The following is a 19,957-nucleotide window of genomic DNA, read 5'->3' as shown; positions in this document are numbered from 1 at the left end:
TTAAGTATATTCATGTTCCTTGAATAAAGCTCGATCGATCGGTACAAATTCTTTGCCTGAAGAGGGGAGCCAATTATATTATCAAGCGATCACAAATTTTGGAAATTCATAAATGGAGAGCCCAAATCACGGCGTAGCAAATGGCACAGGTTCACGGCCTACGGTGGCGTTTCCGGTGGGCACAGCCCTATTATTGTTGCTTATCTTCGGCCTCAGCGGCATATTCTCGTTTTGCTACCATTGGGAGAAGCGCCGCCACGCTATATCTCGACGCACCGCCGCCCATGTGGAGGCCGGTACTGCTCTAATTGATCATCATGTTTGCAAACCTCAAGCGCCACACATGGTACGTACGTACAGTATAATTTATTTATTTATTTATGCGTACCAAGTTGCAGTTTCCACTGGCCTATCTAGCTGTGAGTGTTTCAACTTCAACTCAAAAGTTCAAACATTATAGTGATGATGAATATTTTCAAATTGTTCAATTTCTTTTTTTTTTCCCCCCTTCTTTCAGAATTTGAAGCAGCCAGAAAGTCAAGTCCTCCCAGTTATAGTCATGCCTGGGGACAATGTTCCAAAGTTCATAGCAGTGCCTTCTCCATGCCAGCCTCCCAGACTGGAGAAAATCATAGTGGATGTGCCGCCGCCGCCGCCGCCTAAGCCCCTGCGGACTGCTTTGCCGTTGATTTAATTAGTAGTTGAAATTCATGTTAATATAAACGTATTAACCCATTGTGTACATAAATTTTTATGGTCAAACTCAAATCGAATTAATATCTTTGTGTACACTTTTATAATGATATGGGTTGACGGTTGACCCGATATATATATACATTGAAAATTAATATTTTTACATTAATCAAATTGCGTTGGAAATCTGTATGACGAAACTGGCCCCTGAGTATCATTAATTTTTTTGTATTACCTCGATAATGTTGGTAGCAGTTTTGTGCTATTGTTTTGGACGGTCATTTTGCTTTATTAGTGATGAATATTTTACAAAATTGAAGAAATTTTGTGGCGTGAGTGGTAGACATTCAGCCACCACAAAGGAAGCAATATGTTTTGCCGTCTAAGAGATTGGTTTTATATATATCAACACAAAATACATGTTATTCCTAACTATCACTATTAGTTGATTCACCAAATGGTCACTTTCTTTCAGTATAGACACTATAATTTCTTTATCATATTCGCACTCTGTTCAGATCGGCATCCATTGAGGGCCCTAATTGATCAAGCTTTAGCGACATCATTTCTTTATACGGTCTCTCCTCGTAACATAAGTTTATGTAATAAAAAGGGGTTGCATAAGGTCAAACAAATCTTGGACAGATCCATTCACATCTCAATGAATCCGAAAAGGATGACAGGTGATAAAAATATAAATAGAAAAGATTAGAGAATTGATGCCATAAAACTAGAGGCTTTATTTATTTAACGTACCAAGTTGCATGCTCTCAACGTGCACAAATACAACACAAACTTTTAATCAGACGGAGACATTCATAAAAGATTAAAAGTTTACTATACTCTCCAACCTCACGCCACTAATATCTCATTTCCTTGGATTATAATTTGATTTGCTTGTCCATCAACACAGCCACCGCCACCGCCACAACCCCCGCCACAACCTCCGCAGCCACCACCCTTTGCCATGCCCCCACACCCACCGCCACAACCCCCACCACAACCTCCGCAGCCACCACCCTTTGCCATGCCTCCACACCCACCGCCGCAACCCCCACCACAACCTCCGCAGCCACCATTCACTGCCATGCCTCCACACCCACTACCACAACCCCCACCACATCCACCGCATCCTCCAGAGTCTGTAATAGTTCTCCAATCCATTCCCTTTAGGTTAATTTCTTCGTTTGAGCGTTGTGTCTCCTTCACACCTACTCGAACTTTAGCATACATTTCCTTCAGCAATACGTTGCCAAGCATAAAGCTGAGTATGATGGCGGGGAGAAGGAACCACTCGTCTTTGACCTGACATTCCCAAAGGAACCATCTGACTGAAACAGGGGAGATATTCAATGCTTCTTTTAAGCAAATAAGTTTACCTTTACAGTGCCAGATTTCAGGTCAAGCAACGCCACCGCCTTGCCATAGGGATGATCTGCAGAGAATTCTATTGCTGTCATCAGGTGGCTTTCAAGCTCGTGTTTGTGTTTATGTTTCAAGCAGTTTGCTGATTCATAATCAAGCCTACCACCATTGAAAAGTCTTACCTGTGCAGAAGACATACACCAAAGTTATAGTCATCTAACAAATGATAACAATCGTGACCATCAAATACAAATCTATGATTCACGGATCAACACTTGTTCATTTGAATTACATGCATTGCCCTATTCTTCCACCATTTTGCATTCATTTTTAGGGGTTTGTGAAATCTAGTAGAAAAGGAAAAGACATACATTCTGAGGGCCAATCAGCGCCAAGAGGTGGCCATCATCTTGTTTTGAACTTGGAAACTGAAGGGACCATGTAGAATTTACAAATGACCACTTCGAATCGGAAAACTCGGCCAGTGTGCATGTTTCCCCTGATTGCATGATGCCCACCAGCTCTCTTCTCACTATGGTTTTCTTACCCTTCAACTTTTTGAAACCTCTGTAATGAGTCCATAAAATGTAAGTGATTAGAAAATCCTAAATCTGAAAAAGATCAAGAGAAAAACCCTTGTGGCTCGAGTAGATGAACACAAATTTCAACCAATGGAATATGAATGCATCAACACAACCCTTGTATTATCTTTAGGATAATCACTATTCTAAGTCATTCGCATAAAAAAATGAACTTTAATTGCTTTTTCTTCATGAAGTTCCATTTTCTACTTGACCAGGAAATAACTTGTCTTCAGTAATGATCCATAATAATCAAGTCACAACACAGTCGGTAACTTATAGTGAAGGAAAATAAGTTACCACTTATCATGAATCTGCTAGACATATCAAAGTCCTATAAACCACTGCAACTCACATAAAAAGAAAATTGTGGAATTTAATTTACCTGATCTTTAAACTGATGACAGAATCTCCAGCCTCATTGACAACTCTAGTCCAACTTTTAACCAATTGAACCCTTCCTGGTCGTGGGAAACGGCAAGAGCTTTTCATGAATGGCTGAGTACGAATCATACGAAGAACATATGGTGCCGGAGTTGGCGTAGCAACTGAGATGGCCATTCGTAGGCTAATTGGTTTGGATTCTGTCATATTTGAAACTGGCACCAATTCCAACCATTTCTCCACCATAGGGCAAGAACCTGGGGCCAATAAATGTTCTAAAGATATGGAACAGCTGCCCATAGGTTTGTATGACTTTAATACGGGTAAGCTGGAAGGTACGCATGACATAAGTTCAAATTTCAGATGCCCAGATGGTTCACAATTGAAGGAAGCCACCTGTTTATCTCCAGATTCAGTCGAAATTGTAAGGCTCTGCTTTGCATTGAAGATTGCATCAGGTTGAGTTTTACTGAAGAACACCAAAAGACTTCCTTTGTGCGCTTCCGGAAGATTTCTTACATCCACAAACTCTAGCATTACCTGAAATTTTCAGATAAGAAGTTTCGAAAATCAACTGTTTTCCATCCATGGATCCAGTCTCTCTTCCCACCCTCTCTCAAACATTGTAAGAATCAAAGCTCTTCAATTTAATTCTGTTAGTTTATGCTTGACTATAACTCTATAAGCAATTAAATTTATGGAAATATATGAAATATGAAGGTCCTTAAAAAATACCTCCACTACTCTCATCTTAGGAAGTGTAATGCTTTGACTTCCGTTGGATGTGGCCGTTTCCCTGGTCAAGATGTCGGAGTACGGAGTAGTTCTGACTGGCGAAGGGTTGCTACCTTTGTACATTGCTCCTGCTCTCCAATATCTAGAGCCATACAGTTCCTCCCAGTTCTTTGTAGTCCCTGAAAATCCGACATCCAGTTTCTGCCCTTTAGTTCTGTCCGAATCAGAGTCATCATGTTCCAATACTTTTCCCATTATTGCTATGAGTTCTTTGCAATAAGAAACCGGATGCAACTGGTGAGTGTGCCAAATGAGATCTATATCATAAGTTGGAACTGAGAAGCTTTTGATGAATCTCTCCTTATTTCTCTTAATAAGGTGCAAAAATCCTTTGTACCTAGCCACAGCTCCCTCAAGATAGCTGTTGTCGTTCATATGAAGCCTGGACACCTACGACACACATAAACCTTAAGTAAGCAACAATGACGAGTATGTATATGTTTGTGCGCGCGTGCATTTCGGTACTTCTTAAAAGGATCTTTCTCCAAAATAATGATAGGTTGCACAAACAATAAGCTATAGGATGACAAAATGAAAACAAATTTAAAATATGACATCACCTGGTAAAAGAATGGACTCTGCCTCCGAACAGCTGACACTAGATCATACATGGTGCACTTTTCGCCTCCAAGTTGCTTTACATTTGAATTGTCATTCAGAGTGTCAGCTAGATCCAATTCAAAGGGCTCATCAGGGTATAAATTCTTCCAAATTTCTTCTGATGTCTTCGTCAAAGTTCCTCCCACAGTAGAAACAACATTAGAATTGTCCAGAATTCTCACATAGAACTTTTCGCAGTTCGATTTGTACACGACCTGGAACATGAGATAATTAATTAATTTTCGATGAATCAGTTGATCTACTGTAGAGTCGAATAAAATAAAAGCAAACTACAAAACGAAAGTACAAAGGCATACTGGATTTAGCCTGTGACAATGCCAAATCCATTCGCAGTCTAATGGAACCACCAATGGGCCTTCACACAGTGGGGATTCGGAATGTTTTGCCAGCAAAGGAAGCCAACAAGTATTATACCTGAAGGGTTATAAATTAGACAAATTAAATGGCAAGTATAACAACAACATTGTGTGTTTCAATGTACGAAGTACAAAACACCGACAACCTCTACATGAACTGAAATTTGTAGAATCCAAATTTCAGGCATCAAGAATACGCAAAAACCAATCAAAGATTTAAACAATATTTGGATCACAATATTGCTATTATTTGTTGCATTTCATGTCGAATGGCTCAATCGATCATTAAAAATCTTGAAAACTGGAACATAAAAATTGTCAGTGTCAGCAATTTCGGAACAAAAGGCTTGCCTTGTAATGGCCCTTTCGAGACCCCGCCCTTCATAAAGCCAACGCTTTCTATCCACGGCCGCAAGAAACTGGAGCTGACTTTTTGCCTCAGATACAAGGTCTACGCTTATTTCAATGCTCTGCGCTGCTTTCCACTCCATCTCCATTCCTTACATATTCACCCACAAAATTCAGCTCTTAATGAAACATATGGACTACTGACTTGCACCTCTTTAGTTAATAGACAAAAAATAGAAGTAACGGATAAATAGCTACTGACTTACACTTTATAGTGATCAAAAAATAGAAGTAACAGATAAATAGCTAGCCAAGAAAATGAATAAGAACACAATGATCATCAGAAAGTTAAATGAACTGAAGTGAAATCAAATAAGAACTCAGCAGCCAGAAAATAGAAGCAGACCACCACAAAATCTTTCGATCAATCCAAATTCAAATGCCATATAACCAATAATGTCCATTAACTTAACTTTTAAATTACCAAAAATGATTGATCATAACACAACACAGGTCAACTTGCTTAAAATCACTAAAACTGCAACAGAAATAGTAACAATCACAGAAAGAATGAATTATCTGTAGAGAACACTCACTCAACAAGTTGATTGCAATTTGACAAAGATCCGTAGAAACAGATTGTATTAATTTGCTATAGAGAACATGATATTTATAGAATCTTTCGTAAGCATTAAAAGAGTACGTTATCCAAATTTGTGAAGTACAAGCAGGAATCTGAAGGACGATCTTACCCTTTGGAAATCAAATATACATATTATGAAAATAACACGACAATCCTCGTTTTCATAGTTTATTTATGGCATTTGTGAGGGCAAAGCCGGCAGATCATCAAGTTTAGGTTGTTTTGAGAGATGGCTATGTACTACCACGCAATAAATTTTACGCGTCAGCTAATTTTTTGTTTTCTAATTTTAGAATTCTGTATTGTGTTTAAATTAGTTCTTTAGTCGAGTTATAGGAAATCTGGGCAATAATTTTTTTATGAAACTGTCATTTTTCTTACATGGGTTTGCCCGAAAATTCGATCTTGGAGCGGCAAGGTATCACTCCACCAAATCAAGGCAATATATATATATATATATTTTTAAAAAAAGTTATTTATTGAAGTTATAGTAACGTATTATTAGTTAAGTAGTTTATTTAATTAAAAAATTTTCGACACCATGCGAAAGAAACGTGAGTTAGCTGTTTGGCTCACGCAAAGACCGTTCGGAGTCACTCAAATCGTGCACGCGATTTAAAGGCAACACATTCCAACAATAAAGATACCTCCAAAGATGCTGTTTTGCTATTTGATATTTTTCCCCGAAATAGATGGAATTAATATTTTGGGACTCTATATCAAGAACTAGTTTTTTTCCCGAGTTTTTAGATAGGATTTCCACTTTTTGTTGGAATGGGCGGCCTATATTAAATTGATTAACTAGTTTTTTTTGTTACAAAGTGAAAATCCTATCTAATCTAACAACTCAAACGGGTGAGAATCAAACTCAAGACATTATATATGAGAGTTTATGTTTTGTCACTAGATCAAAAGATCCTTGATAATTGATTAACTAGTTCGATTCTTATATTATGATGATGATACATTTGATGATGATGAGGGAAAATTCTCGGTAGCTAATTTTCTTCCACAATCACGTGGGCACTGTATTGTTTTAAGAGGGACGGCTCGGGTAAAGATTAAAAAAAAAAAGACAAATTTTATGGAAATACATCAAATTATTATTATTTCTCTCGTTTCATTCGAGCAAGACGATCCTCATGGGTCCGCCTCGACCTCGTGAGTTTTTTTTTTTTTTTTTTTTTTTTTGGCAAAATCTTGCAAGCATCTTCAATATTCATCAGGCACAAAACAAGCATCGATCATACCCCTTTTACCAACTCGAAAGCTAAAACACTACTTACCACACCCCGAACACATGGGGCTGATCGCATGTTGTTACCATAGAATCGAAGCTCTCAAGATTGAAGCACCAAGCTTAGCAACAAGCCATGAAGTACATCTGTTCACGAGTCCTCAGAGTTTGCATCTTTTTCGCTTGTGGTATTCCGCTCCATGTACTCTTCTTCGATAGTTTCTTTCAATATGAAGAGTCTCTGGATCACCACAGGTTGATTCATTTTCTTGGCTTCCTGAATTTCAGTCTCTTCTTTGTTCAGGTGGTATGCGTCAAGCATGATCTTAACCCATTTGTGCAGTTCCTTGGGCGTTCTATCATATTATTACATTGGAAACATGTTTAAATAATGAAAGAAAGTACATGAATTATTTGTCAAGATTGGAGGAAGGTATGTGATTTACGTGTATATGGCATTTTGTTCTTTCACGTCACGTTCATCACCAGGAGAGAAGGCTGTGGCTAATGCGGAAAATCGCTCTTCAGGATCAGCTATGTTCAGCAAATACTTGAGCAGCTTGATTTCTTTCGGTACAATACTCCTTAAACTACTTTGTGTCGTTTTGTACAAACGGTACATTATTTCTTTCACCTGTCAATAATTTCTAGCAGTTATTTATATGATAACACTAAGCATATTTCTCGAGTAAATGAGAATACAATAGCACAAAGAACGGCATTTTAAGCCAAACACGGATAAAACCATACTACCTCATTTTTCATGCTTGCAGACTCCTTTGCAGATGCCCAAGCACCATTAATCAGTAGAATCAAGGATGAGTCCAGTTCTTTCGCCTTAGCAAGGCTTTTGATCTTTTCGCAAGCCACATCTATCGATGAGGAATTCAAGATATCATCAAATTTTTCCTGGGCGGTGTCTAAAGTGCCCACAATCTCCAAAGTGTTGTCAAAAGCACTAACCGCTGCTAAGCATCTAGCACCAAGTCGCGCAATGGCTGCCAAATCATAGGAACACATGCAATGCTCTTTAGTCATTCTTAGGCCAAGTAGAATCATACAGAAGCTTTTGTAGTACAAAAAGAAAAAAAGGAAAAAGAATCATACAGAAGCGTTGAGGCCGTGAACATGATCATTTTGCTAACGACCTACGCTACCTCATATGATGAAACAAATATTCTACCTAATTAAACAAATTTAATTGAACTTTTAATCGTATTAAGCAATTATTTTTCTTATCATACACCAGCGTAAAGTGTTTCTCCAAAATACAGAATACCATTACTCAACAGATGAAATAAATAGAAGTAATACAAGAAAAATGCAATCTGATATGTGGTGGGTTGTCAAATGTTAAGGCATATTACCATCTCGGTCCTCCAACCCATCATAGGTTTCCGCAAGCAAAGTGAGATGACGAAAGAAGTCTCCGGTGAAATCCTTGCGTCGCTTAGCTACAATCGCATTTATGTCAAGAGGACTATCTTGTACCTCTTTGAGAAGTTCGCTATGCTCTTCCATTCCATCATCAATCTGCAAGCACACATGCATTATTGAACAAGACCTAGCAAACAAATACTCTTTCTAAAGCAGCACACATTCAAAGCCCAAAAGTCATATGGTCAATTCTTCAAGGATTGAATACAAAATTCGACCTTTTTTAACCCGGTCCATCCCCTACCACAAACCAGCATTTGATGAAGTTCTAACGACGTTGAGTGAATTGTGAGGCCAAAAATGTAATCTTTGGAATGAAATCATTCAAACTATATTTACACGAATTCATAAGAAGGAAGCTGGTAAAGCCAGACAAAATAAGGAATCGTGATTTCTTTTTTTTGAAAACAAACTATTCACTAACAGTACCTTTCTAACTTTTCTTGATAATTCAGTCAATTTTTGCTTCAGTTGAGCATCATTTTCAGCATCAGCCCTCACTTTACACCGATTATAAAATCTTTCCCGGTACTTTTTCCACTCATCTCTGAAAATCAATAATTTCTTCCAATCTTTAGACTTGGGTTTCTCATTTAAGAACACATCAATCATCTTGTCACAAAATTGGGTCATTGTGCATCCTTCTACTACTTCAACATCAGCCTCCACATCTGCTTCTGCCTCAGTAACAGGACTGGCAAAGAACCCTTATTTAACCCCAAAAAAAAGAGAGGAAAACTTAACATTATACAAGATTGTAGCGCAAGATGAGAAAGAATAACATGAAAAGAAAGAAACCAAATTAAAAACTCACGAATATTTCTTTTTGGTTTGTGGGATTTAAGGTACGGTAGCATGAGAGGAGAAGTAGATATAGTGGGTAATTTAGACGAAATAGAGGGTAATTCCGCAGGAAAGGGAGCCATGGCAGCTCTGAAGATTGAGGGTTTAGCGGCCATAGTCTAGCTCTTCTGTTCTACTTCTATCCTCTAAGCTTTTGCTTGCTTATTATTTGTTGGTTTTTGTTGTCCAAATTTCATATCTAATAAAATATTGAAAATAATCACACTTTTATTGCCTCTTTTTTTTTAAATACTTTTATTGCTTATTATTCATACAATAGCGTAGAGTAAAGAGATAATTTTATTCACTTTTTATAATATAATAGATATATATATAGATATCAATACTATTAACCAAGGTAGAGAGTTGAATAAGAACTAAATTTTGGTGAGATTATTTTAATATATCAATAATATCTTTAGTTAATTTTTTTTCCCAAATTTTGATTTATTTTTTAATTTTTTTTTACAAATATTATTTTGAAATTTAATTACAAAATTATGAAAAAAAATAAATTAAAAATAAAATCATGATTATACAAACACGAAACTTTGATCGATGAAAACCAAGTTATGGAAGGATGAGAAAAATTGTGATGCTTGGCCAAGCCCATAAATCGATCTATTTAACTTGCAAACCAAAAGGACTTACCGGGCCCAATGTGGGTTGAGCAATTTGAAAACCCGGCGGTGAAACATTGCTTCTCCTATTGCGCCATCATATGTAGATGACTTGATTAGGATTTGGATGGCATAGGGGTTTCTCTACTCTACTGGTACTTCAGGTGACATGGAGCCGAAAGGGCGAGAATATTTTGAGGATTTAGCAAATTGTTCTTTCTTCCAAAATTTCAACTCTTCCGGGTAGGGGTCAAGCGGGTAAAATGGTGCAAAATGCATGATCTTGTACACGATTTCACCCAATTCTTAACAAACGATGAATGCTTGATTGCAGAAAGAAATCTTGACGTTCGGGTACAAAATGCACGACATCTAAACTTGCTGAATCTTTAAGCAAAGATCACCATGAATATGTTTTCCCATCGTCAAATAGACAAATTATGTAGTTTCATATGCGAGGACAATGAGATTCATCATGATTTGTTGAACCATTTGAAAAGGATCGATTAAGACAACTGTAAGTATTAAATGTAGAGAAGGGGCATTCAGACATGTCTATAAATATGCCAGTTAGTTATCAGAGCAAAAGAAACGTTTGGATCTTGACTGAACTGTAAGTATTATTCATGCCATTCTAAACTGTGATTTTTCGCATATGACATTCTGTATTCCCTTGTATCTTCAACTGCGTATGTCAAGCATAAATCTCATGCCACTTGCAGTAGTCCGTTATGCCTAAGCAGTGCCTCTGGTGAGGGCTCACGCCCTCTGAATTCCACAAACACCTGAGAGAAAACAAGCATTTCAGCAATCAATCAGATTTAAAATCTTTTCACAAGGGGTGGTTAAAATGTTGAATAAGTATCACTTTTATACCTCTAGGGGTGGCTTTCCGCCTCCAAGAGCAAGAACCGTCTCTCGGAATCTATAACCTGTTTCTTTTACAGCCTGTTGTAAATATCACTAATCAGTTGGGAAAGACGTGGTAAAAATATATGCAGAATTTTGATGTCTATACATTGCGCTAGGTGAATCTAATCGTTGAATATCGACAAAAGACACCAGGATATTCAAAACTACAGATTTTTAAATGAACGTTTACAAATTTTACTGGCGTACCTCATCATTGTTCAACCCAGCATCCTCAAATGCTGAGAAAGCATCAGCGGATAAAACTTCAGCCCACTGCACAATTTGAACATCAATACTGTTAGAAAGGGAAGACGAGGAGGGTCTCATTCATTTGTCATCGGACAAACAGAAGGCAAGAACCATTTCACCTTGTAACTGTAGTATCCAGCTGCGTATCCACCGGCAAAAATATGACTAAAACTGCAAAGGAACCTATCTTCAGGAAGTGGAGGGAGCAATTGTGTTCTTTGAGAGATTCTTCTGTCAACATCACAGATTGACTCTGGACCACCAGGTACATACTTTGTGTGCAATTCAAGATCGAGAGTTGCGAATTTTAGCTGCAGCACACGAGACAGATAAATAAGTAATTGTATATCAGAAGGCTACACCAATCACTAAGGGCAGCATAACTTAATGGTGAAGTTAGATGAGAAAGCATGTCCAACAAATATTTTCCATAGTGATGGAAATTGTGAGTCATCGACTCATCATCATATAGAAGGAAAAACTTCCATCTGCAGACTTGAACACATTTACCATGAGAACATTTCCATAATCAAAACAGAACACAAACACGCATTACTTTCAATCTACAAGGATGCCACAAAGTAGGTACAAAGAAGATTTAATCTCATCACTTGAGTCAAAAGAACAGAGTCAAACTTTTGAGTAACCAAAATTGAAGAAATATCAATAGATTTATCAGACAGAATAAAGGTTGGAAAACAGTTTTGAATACCATATACTGAAAGACTTCTGATAAAGAAAACCACGCGGCCAAACCTGTCTAAGACTCATAGAACCAGCACGGAATGTCCTAGCTGCTAGTAGCTTTTTGTAGATGTCTTCCGGAATAGCTTCTCCAGTTTCATAATGCTTGCCAATACTCATCAATGTATCCCTGCAATAAGTGTCGGCATCCATCACAACATCAAATTGTGGGTCATGATCATTGACACTTTTTAGAGCTGCAACAATCTAATGAGCTCCAAATAGAATTCAACTTTGGTAATATAAACAGGCTTTTGGAGACATCATGTTAATGTACAAACAAAGCAGTAAGACCCGACTCTGATATTAACCCACAACCTATGGCTTCAGAGTCGCCTCAAAACCAAATGTCTCCAAGTGAAATCTAGCATAAATTGGTCATGCCTAGCACAATTTAGGTGACAAAATGAAGACAAGCTTAAAATTGGCATCTGTGGAGATGTTGATGGAAGAAATGATGCAACTACAGAGGAGATATTGATGGAAGAAATGATGCAACTACAGAGGAGATATTGATGGAAGAAATGATGCAACTACAGAGGAGATATTGATGGAAGAAATGATGCAACTACAGCTGCTCTCGGGAGAGAAGAAAAACTACAGATGATTTTGTCAGAGAACTTGCACTAGTACTCATTCAATGAAAAGAAATGTAGTTTGAGAATTTGATTGAAGCCAATGATTGACAGTTGCAAGACAAAATCCCTACCTATGGTAGCACCAATTTTCCATAAATTGGGAAGGCAATTCCACAGCATCCCACTCTACATTCCTTATACCAGCAACCAAACCCTCATCCTGTTTCGTTAGCATGTGCTGAAGGGCATGACCAAATTCATGGAAGACTGTCTCAACCTAACATTAAATTATAATTATAATAACCAAAATTACTCATTTAAACATTTACATTTGAGCAAAACAAATCATATCCTGACGCATCATAATCAAGAGGCAAGCTTCTTCTTTCAAATGATGCTGTGTAAATGAGGTACAATATATTCTGGAGCATAATTGGATCCGTTAAATCAAATAAGAATGATTTGAGATGTCAATAATCAAATAAGAAAGTAACTTTAAATTCAGAGATCAAATAGGTCTGACAGAACTCGCAAATTAGATGAGACTTCATACCGATCATTTTCTTTGATAGGAAACGAATCAAATTATTCTCTCTAGTCAATAAAAGATAACCAAAAGCATTCAACATACTCGCAAATTGTTAATATTTTGTCTGAATTTTGTACGTTGGATCAGGCCAGTTTTCACAGGATATTGGAGAATTGAAATTTTATTAATGATTGAGTAATATTTCATTCCATCATATAGACACAAAAACAGGCCTCGCTTTAAGACGTATTATGATCAAATTGGTGAAGCGCGGAGGGGGTTGTTGGGGGGGGGGGGGGGGTGTGGGGGTTGTGTGCGCCTAGTCGGCGAGTAAACTAGTATGTTTTCAGGGTCAAATCATTTAAAGAGCCAGAGTTTAGACATATGAGCAAATATGAGTGCTTCTACCTCACGAAACGTCATAAGGCTTGGTTTGTCTCCTACTGGTGGCATTTGGTTGCAAACCATATGAGCAACAGGCAATCTAGCCGTACAACCATCCCGCGACATGACGCGACTTCGACCCACCACTTCATCCATCCATGCTCCTCCTCGTTTTTCAGAGGGACGGGAATATGGATCAAAATAGAAGAACGCAATTGGGGTACCAAAAGAGTCATTAATGCGGTAAAAGTGAACATCGCTGTTCCATACCTATAAATTATTATCATGGCTATTCAGATGAAAAAAAAAAAAAAAGCACCACCAGCCATAAACTCTCACGGGAAAAAGAAAAGAAAGGTAGATGGAAAGTCGTACCGGAGCTATACCATCTGCCTGTTCAATATTGATCCCAAACAAGTGTTTTGCTAGACTAAAAAGACCATCCATAACTTTAGGCAATGAAAAGTAAGGTCGCAATTCTTCCTGTTGATATTAGAAAAGGCAACCACCTAAAAGGCTTATTTACTTCAGAAAGTCAAACGATATCAAAACAAGAAATGGGGGAAAATTAGTAAATTAAAGAAAAAGCCAAAAAAAAAGTAACCAAGGACTGTTCAATAGAAAATGCATCTTCAAAACCTAATATTTAAAGGGGACGTTCCAACAATTGACAATAATTAAGTTGGAGATTTCAAATTGGAAGGAATCTTTTAAGGGAAATACCACAAGGAACCCAAACAAGGATACAGTGGGGTCTCCTTCCCATACCAAATAAATACTGTGAATACATAGCAACTTCTTCCATATGATTTACGACTAAAAAAATTAAAATGTGCAATATTAGGACATATTCCCTTTGCTGCACAAAATATAACTGTATTAAATAAGAATAAGATGATAAATAATATCCTCCCTTGATTCCCTAGGAAGAAAAAAGGAGATTTTAAAAGATAAAAATTCACTTTGGAACATCACTGAAAACGTGTCAATACGGAAACTACAGAAACAAAACTCTATCAAAATAACCAACAAATAAATTCCAAAGTGAAACAGAGAACTGAGAACCCAAGGGAGCACACCTCATTTATTTCATATTTTGATTCACGAAGTCTCTCACTCCAGAAGCCAGTGTCCCAGTGGTTCAAGTTATCAGCTTCTGGAGCTCCTTGGTTCCTTGAGAAAATTTCGAGGTCTTCCATATCTGAAAAGATTAAGGAAAATTAAACTATGCGGCAAAATGGCGATCTGAACAATATTTCCTTTACAAAGAAGTATGGAAAAAAGAACTAGAGTTACCATAAACTTTAATAAGATGGAAAATGCTCATTTTCCAATTTCTTGCCTAGATAAATCTCATATTGAAGCATTAACCTTCCCAACTTTTGTATGCTCTTCAGATTTTGATAAATGTTATAAAGCAACATCATTCTTCCAAGTTCAAGAAAACAAATAACACCTAATACTTTTATTTCCCTAAAGCACAGTGAGAGATTGTGTATAAATTAATGTTGAAGATGTGCAGTTGGGCATGTGTGAGTGTGTAGTATAATTCAGTATATCAGTAGATACCTTCTCTCTGTGTCTCATATTTTACTTAGAACAAAAATGTTAACTAAAAATTCCTAGAAGAAAATAAGGGGAAAACAACCACATTTGCATAGTTGCGTGGTTCTGAAAGGCTGATAATGAAATACCATACCTTGAACAGCAGGATCCCAAGATGCACTACGTAGTTTTTCGAGGAGCTCTCCAGCCTTTTCAACAGTTGCCATCTTGGTCTCCATACTTACCTGATAAAAGTTACATAATTAGGCATATGCAAGAGACCTATGTTGCATGGATACGGGTACGGGTATCGAATCGGATACGATACCGGTACGGCAATACGGGAAATTTTGAAAATATAGGACACTGATCAGGCGGCGGCGAGTAGCGGCCGGTGGCCGGCGGCGGCAAGCCGCGAGCAGCGAGCGGAAAGCTTCAAGCGGTGGGTTGGTGATGATAGACGACGAGAGAAACAGAAAGTGGGAAAGAGGAACGATCGAAGAGAGAATAGAAGATTTAAGGCTTTTTTAAGCCCAATTGATATTAATATATTTATTAAAAAGTCCTCATAAATTTCTCACTTTTCAATTGCACCCTTAAAACTTTCAATTTTTTGCGATTTGAGCCAAGCCGTACCCATGCCGTACCCAACTGGTCAAACTTGAAAAAAGTCAACGACACGTCATTTGCCGTATCCGACACGTGTATCCGCGTGTCGTACCCGTACCCGATACTCCAAAAAAAAAAATTTTTAAAGTACCCATGCTACATAGCAAGAGACTTATAGATGAAATAAATTAAATAACAAGTCCTACCTCTGCATAGTTATTGTACCCGAGAAGCTTAGCCTTTTCCAATCTAAGCTTCAAAATTTGGTCAATTATTGATGTGTTATCCATATCTTCGCTAGAAGCACGGGTTATATAGGCTCGATAGACTTCCTCTCGCAGTGTTCGATTTTTAGCATGCTGCATAACAGCCATAAAACTTGGGGCATCCAATGTAATTATCCACGGCCCACTCTCTGCAGTAGCATTTTCATGTCCCTGTTATCAATAGGAGAAAGACAAATGACGAAGATCAATAGATGGCATCATATCCAATATTCCAATTCACAAATTAGAGCTATTACTTAACTCATTGACATAATTATATAAATACCTTGGACACTGCTGTTTGTGCAGCCAACCCGAGAGCTGAAGCTGGCAACCCTTCAATGTCTTTCTTATCTGTTATCAACTTTTCAAACTTCTTTGTCGCATCCAAAACATTCTCTCCAAATTTTTGAGATAGTTTTGCCAATTCCTTCACATTCATTTGAGGAGAGAAGATTAATGATCCTAAAAATAGTGGTCACAAACAATACTTTAAAGTATGGGAAATCCACTAAAGGTTAGGGTAACTTGAAAAGGTGAAAAGCAGACAAAAAGTTGATTAGCGCCATTTCAAATTTTACGCTATAACAATAATCAGAAATCACCAATGAACATGGGTTCTTACAGTATGGAACAGGCAGATTCATAAACTTATCAAAACTTTCCTTCTATAAGCTCCCAATATTATTCCCAGAGGTAATTTCAAATCTAAAGTTAGTAGCGTCAAATACAATACAGTAGTTCCATCCAAATGGCTTCCACTCCAGCATCCTCAAAAAATTAAATATACCTGTTCAACCAAAAATTAATATACCTGTTCAATCTTGTTAAATTCCTCTCTTTTATCATCTTCAAGGGCAATACCACTCAAAACAGCATCCTTCAAATGTGCTGCAAAAGCAGGTCAGCGAGAACAATTAAGATCAACATTCAAAATCAAACATCTAGCAATAGCATGGAACAGTAAAGTAATGCAAATGTGAGAAGGCCATTCGGTCCACACCAACCCAAATGTAAACCAGTCCACATGAAGATCATAACTATTGAAACCATACAATAGAATGATTGCAAATACGTACACTCAACAATCCGTTTTCGAGCATCATTCAAGGTATCCCATTCAGACGATTCTCTAATAGCTTTGAACGCATGGTAAATAGGCTTACTCTGACCTAACTTAAGCTCAAAAGCTACTTTGTCCGGCTAGATAGTAACAAAGAAAATAAAAAAATGTTAGCAACAAAAATAACCAAACAAATTAACCCAAAAACAAAAACAAAAATATGCACCTGGACTTCCTCAATGGCAGAGCGAAGCTCGGCATTATCTTTAACCGCCTTGAGATGGGAGACGGCACCCCATACCACAGCCATCCTGTCAACTATCCTCTCCAGTGGCTCCACCAGCTTTGGCCATGTAGGTTCCACAGTTCTCTCCAGTTCCTCTAGCTCTAATTCCTACGATCACACATCTCAGTTAAAGAAACGCCAAGCATAAAAGGCAACAAGATTCCATCAATTTTAGCACGTCTTCATTCACCTATATCTGTTTTTTAGTTATGCAGCTTAGCAATACCACTGACCCCAAGGACTTAAACCTATATCTAATCGAACGATGACAAATTATTAATCCCAGCGTAATTGCTCGAGGAGCCTAAGACAAAGTATCACGAGATGAATCCCAAACAACACAACCAAACTTACAAGTTGTTTGAGCAACGCGCGGATGCCGGGACGGACATGCTTGGCCAGGATGGAATCGAAGGGCGGGAAGTAAAACTCCTCCAAAAGCGGATTACTTTCTGAGTCTGAATCCATTTCCGCGCTAGTGGAGGGAGACACCGTGGATGAAATGGAGCCGGAGAACGATCGAAACGGCGGAAATGAACCGTGACGACGCCTAGCAAAGGTTGATTTGGAGCGAGGTGGGAGGAGGCAGCGGGAGAAGGAAGTGGGCCAGAGGGGACACGAATGGGAATTGGGGGGATAAAATAGGAATTGGGTTCTGGGTTTTGGGAGACAAATGGGCTGCGAATGGAAATGGAATTGGATCGAACGAGAGATGGGGAGGCGGGTGGCCATTAAAGATAACAGCAAGATTGGTATAACGAGAAATTGGAGCATCCCGATTCTCATTTCCCTTTTGATTTCATCTTCTCTTCAATTCAGTATTCACTCACTTATAATTTTTTATATTTTTTTTAGCAATTCACTCGCTTATAATTATATTATATAAATATAATATAATACTAGTGTATTGATGTACGCGTTACATGTTTCTATAATTTTTTTGTAATTAATTTGAATTATATTCAAATAAAGTTAATATCATAGCTGTAAAATTATCGAGGGACTAAAATGCAATTTGAAATGTTGAAATTTTTTAAAAAACAAAAGGAAATAATTTAATATATCAAAATATCATGATAAATTAAATACAAAATATCGCGATAAAAATAACAAAATCTAATAATATTATTATTGTAAATATCATTGTACATGATATTTGTTATACCTTTATAATTTATATATATAAAAACAGAAAACTCAACTACAAATAGTTAAACGAAAATTTTGAAAATATAAATAAAAAAATATGATTGAATTAAAAACAAAAATCAAAATAGTATTTTTATAAAATTTAATTTTAAAAAAATTATTATGAAACAAAATTTAATATTTGTTATTAATAAGGTATTTGCTATGTTGTCAACCTACCGTGCCCAACCAATGTGTCAACCATGAGGTGTCACTCAAATATTGGATGCACAATTCATCGGGTCCAATGATTGAATTGTCACATCATGGTGGGTATATAGTTTTGTTATGCTGCCCAACAACTATGCTCAATTCCGTATCCACCATGTACAAGTCAACTCACTTATTATACTGGTCAACTCACTTATTGTACATGACGGACACGAAGTTGGGCATGATTGATGGGCAACATAACAAAATATATATATATATATATATAGGAGTTATGGGGGAGTGCAGCACCTGACGGCAGGACCCACTCAACAAATATTCAAAAAATAATAATATTATGGTGATATGTTATTTAATACGAAAATTTTAAATATACATAAAAATACGAATGTAAAAAAATTTTAAATAATATTTTTTATCAAATAAATTTAACATTTACTTTTAATATGATGATTGGTTTGTATATATGCAAATATAGATATACGCAACAAATATACAATTATGTTATGAGCGATATATTATTTAATATAATAATTTTAGAATAAAGATAAAAATACGATTTGAGTTAAACTATATATATATATATATATATATATATATATATATATATAAATGTGCTAAAAATATAAACATGAAACTTTTTCGCCCAAAAGTCTTTTTGGAAAATAGTAAAAAATTATCATTAAATTTAAAAATATAATAATATGTGGTTGAATTTAAATTTTAAATAAATATAATATTGAATAAACAAAAGATAATATTATTTTATCTAAAAAATTGAAGTCATACCAAAATTTCGTTACGATAACGGTATTCATTTTTCAGTAGCAAAATTTTTTTCCGGTATGATATATGGTATTCTTTGTAAAGTTCGGTATACCGTACCCACCCAGCCCTAATCGTGGATAGTCTTATATATTTTATTCCAAAAAACATCAACCAACTAGACATAGAAATGAAATTGAATAACTAAACCCAAAATTTCATTCATTAAAACAAATAAAAATCACATCTTTACTACAAAATGGATCGCAAAAAGTTGTCTCAACACCCAAAACAAGATACAAAATCTTTCACAAAACAGCCCACAAAACAGTTGAATTTATATCAATCGCACAAGACTATAAATTTTGATAACCATGCAATTGTGCTTCCTATTGCTTCATCAAGAAACGCATTTCATCATTGGGTCGAATTAGGTTCACTTTCTCCACCAAAATCTTATTAACCCAAACTTTCTAAATCCACCGACCACTCCCACAAACAGGAGACCTGCCAAGATTGTTTCAGAGGATGGTGATTCTTTCTCAATTCTCAATACCAGAGCTAAAACCACAAAGAAAATTCAAAGGACGATGATTCTTTCCACCTCCAAAATTCAACGCACAATAATTCTCAATCAAACCACAAACATACATCTAGTTGTGAAAAATATAGCAACAAATTACTTGAAAAAAAAATACCCAAGCTTAAGTTATGAGCTAGGGATGGGTATGCACGCACCACTGCG

The 19,957-nt window shown here is 36.8% G+C and overlaps 4 protein-coding genes across 7 annotated transcripts; 1 reads left to right on the top strand and 3 right to left on the bottom strand.

The window, feature by feature from the left end:
* LOC140893131 (uncharacterized protein At5g65660-like) lies at positions 1 to 938 on the top strand. The gene is made up of 2 exons (XM_073302197.1): positions 1 to 346; positions 518 to 938. The coding sequence occupies exons 1-2, from the start codon at positions 113 to 115 to the stop codon at positions 692 to 694; spliced, it is 411 nt and encodes a 136-aa protein (XP_073158298.1). The 5' UTR covers positions 1 to 112; the 3' UTR covers positions 695 to 938.
* Positions 939 to 1,380: 442 nt separating this feature from the next.
* Positions 1,381 to 7,202, bottom strand: LOC140887653 (glycine-rich domain-containing protein 1-like). Of its 4 annotated transcripts, none has more exons than XM_073295051.1 (10): positions 7,073 to 7,202; positions 5,147 to 5,294; positions 4,736 to 4,853; positions 4,379 to 4,633; positions 3,759 to 4,208; positions 3,025 to 3,563; positions 2,430 to 2,625; positions 2,073 to 2,240; positions 1,671 to 1,998; positions 1,381 to 1,637 (listed from the first exon to the last, which is right to left on the bottom strand). In XM_073295051.1, the coding sequence occupies exons 1-10, from the start codon at positions 7,086 to 7,088 to the stop codon at positions 1,546 to 1,548; spliced, it is 2,310 nt and encodes a 769-aa protein (XP_073151152.1). In that variant the 5' UTR covers positions 7,089 to 7,202; the 3' UTR covers positions 1,381 to 1,545. The 4 variants fall into 4 exon arrangements, with proteins under 4 accessions (XP_073151152.1, XP_073151153.1, XP_073151154.1 ...); XM_073295052.1 differs by having other exon boundaries at positions 1,686 to 1,998; XM_073295053.1 differs by lacking the exon at positions 7,073 to 7,202 and adding an exon at positions 5,740 to 5,883.
* Positions 7,175 to 9,471, bottom strand: LOC140887654 (uncharacterized protein At4g37920). The gene is made up of 6 exons (XM_073295055.1): positions 9,275 to 9,471; positions 8,890 to 9,167; positions 8,391 to 8,556; positions 7,777 to 8,021; positions 7,470 to 7,657; positions 7,175 to 7,379 (listed from the first exon to the last, which is right to left on the bottom strand). Exons 1-6 carry the CDS (start codon positions 9,417 to 9,419, stop codon positions 7,175 to 7,177), a joined length of 1,227 nt encoding a protein of 408 aa, XP_073151156.1. The 5' UTR covers positions 9,420 to 9,471.
* An 886-nt stretch (positions 9,472 to 10,357) lies between these two features.
* LOC140886749 (probable cytosolic oligopeptidase A) lies at positions 10,358 to 17,849 on the bottom strand. Its single transcript, XM_073293534.1, has 16 exons — positions 17,443 to 17,849; positions 17,029 to 17,196; positions 16,819 to 16,942; positions 16,554 to 16,630; positions 16,026 to 16,169; positions 15,680 to 15,910; positions 15,019 to 15,109; positions 14,399 to 14,520; positions 13,695 to 13,802; positions 13,344 to 13,589; positions 12,538 to 12,683; positions 11,841 to 11,958; positions 11,204 to 11,395; positions 11,043 to 11,108; positions 10,800 to 10,871; positions 10,358 to 10,708 (listed from the first exon to the last, which is right to left on the bottom strand). Exons 1-16 carry the CDS (start codon positions 17,818 to 17,820, stop codon positions 10,631 to 10,633), a joined length of 2,361 nt encoding a protein of 786 aa, XP_073149635.1. The 5' UTR covers positions 17,821 to 17,849; the 3' UTR covers positions 10,358 to 10,630.
* Between the last annotated feature and the right edge of the window lie 2,108 nt (positions 17,850 to 19,957).

The sequence above is a fragment of the Henckelia pumila genome, chromosome 3 (genome assembly GCF_033568475.1).
Source record: "Henckelia pumila isolate YLH828 chromosome 3, ASM3356847v2, whole genome shotgun sequence".
Lineage (NCBI taxonomy): Eukaryota > Viridiplantae > Streptophyta > Magnoliopsida > Lamiales > Gesneriaceae > Henckelia > Henckelia pumila.
The sequence above is the reverse complement of the archived record's forward strand: the minus strand, read 5'-3'. Positions and strand labels throughout refer to the sequence as shown.

Excerpts from the sequence above, each read along its gene's own strand:
- LOC140893131 (XM_073302197.1), top strand. The coding sequence starts at position 113 with ATGGAGAGCCCAAATCACGGCGTAGCAAATGGCACAGGTTCACGGCCT. Across the intron at positions 347-517 it reads AACCTCAAGCGCCACACATG|AATTTGAAGCAGCCAGAAAG; the intron begins GTACGTACGTAC and ends CCCTTCTTTCAG.
- LOC140887653 (XM_073295051.1), bottom strand. Across the intron at positions 3,564-3,758 it reads CTAAGATGAGAGTAGTGGAG|GTAATGCTAGAGTTTGTGGA; the intron begins GTATTTTTTAAG and ends TGAAAATTTCAG. Across the intron at positions 1,999-2,072 it reads TGAAATCTGGCACTGTAAAG|GTCAAAGACGAGTGGTTCCT; the intron begins GTAAACTTATTT and ends TGGGAATGTCAG.
- LOC140887654 (XM_073295055.1), bottom strand. The coding sequence starts at position 9,419 with ATGGCCGCTAAACCCTCAATCTTCAGAGCTGCCATGGCTCCCTTTCCT. Across the intron at positions 8,557-8,889 it reads TATCAAGAAAAGTTAGAAAG|ATTGATGATGGAATGGAAGA; the intron begins GTACTGTTAGTG and ends GTGTGCTTGCAG. Across the intron at positions 7,658-7,776 it reads CTGCAAGCATGAAAAATGAG|GTGAAAGAAATAATGTACCG; the intron begins GTAGTATGGTTT and ends AATTATTGACAG.
- LOC140886749 (XM_073293534.1), bottom strand. The coding sequence starts at position 17,820 with ATGGCCACCCGCCTCCCCATCTCTCGTTCGATCCAATTCCATTTCCAT. Across the intron at positions 11,959-12,537 it reads GAAAATTGGTGCTACCATAG|GGATACATTGATGAGTATTG; the intron begins GTAGGGATTTTG and ends CACTTATTGCAG. Across the intron at positions 11,396-11,840 it reads GTTCTATGAGTCTTAGACAG|CTAAAATTCGCAACTCTCGA; the intron begins GTTTGGCCGCGT and ends CGTGTGCTGCAG.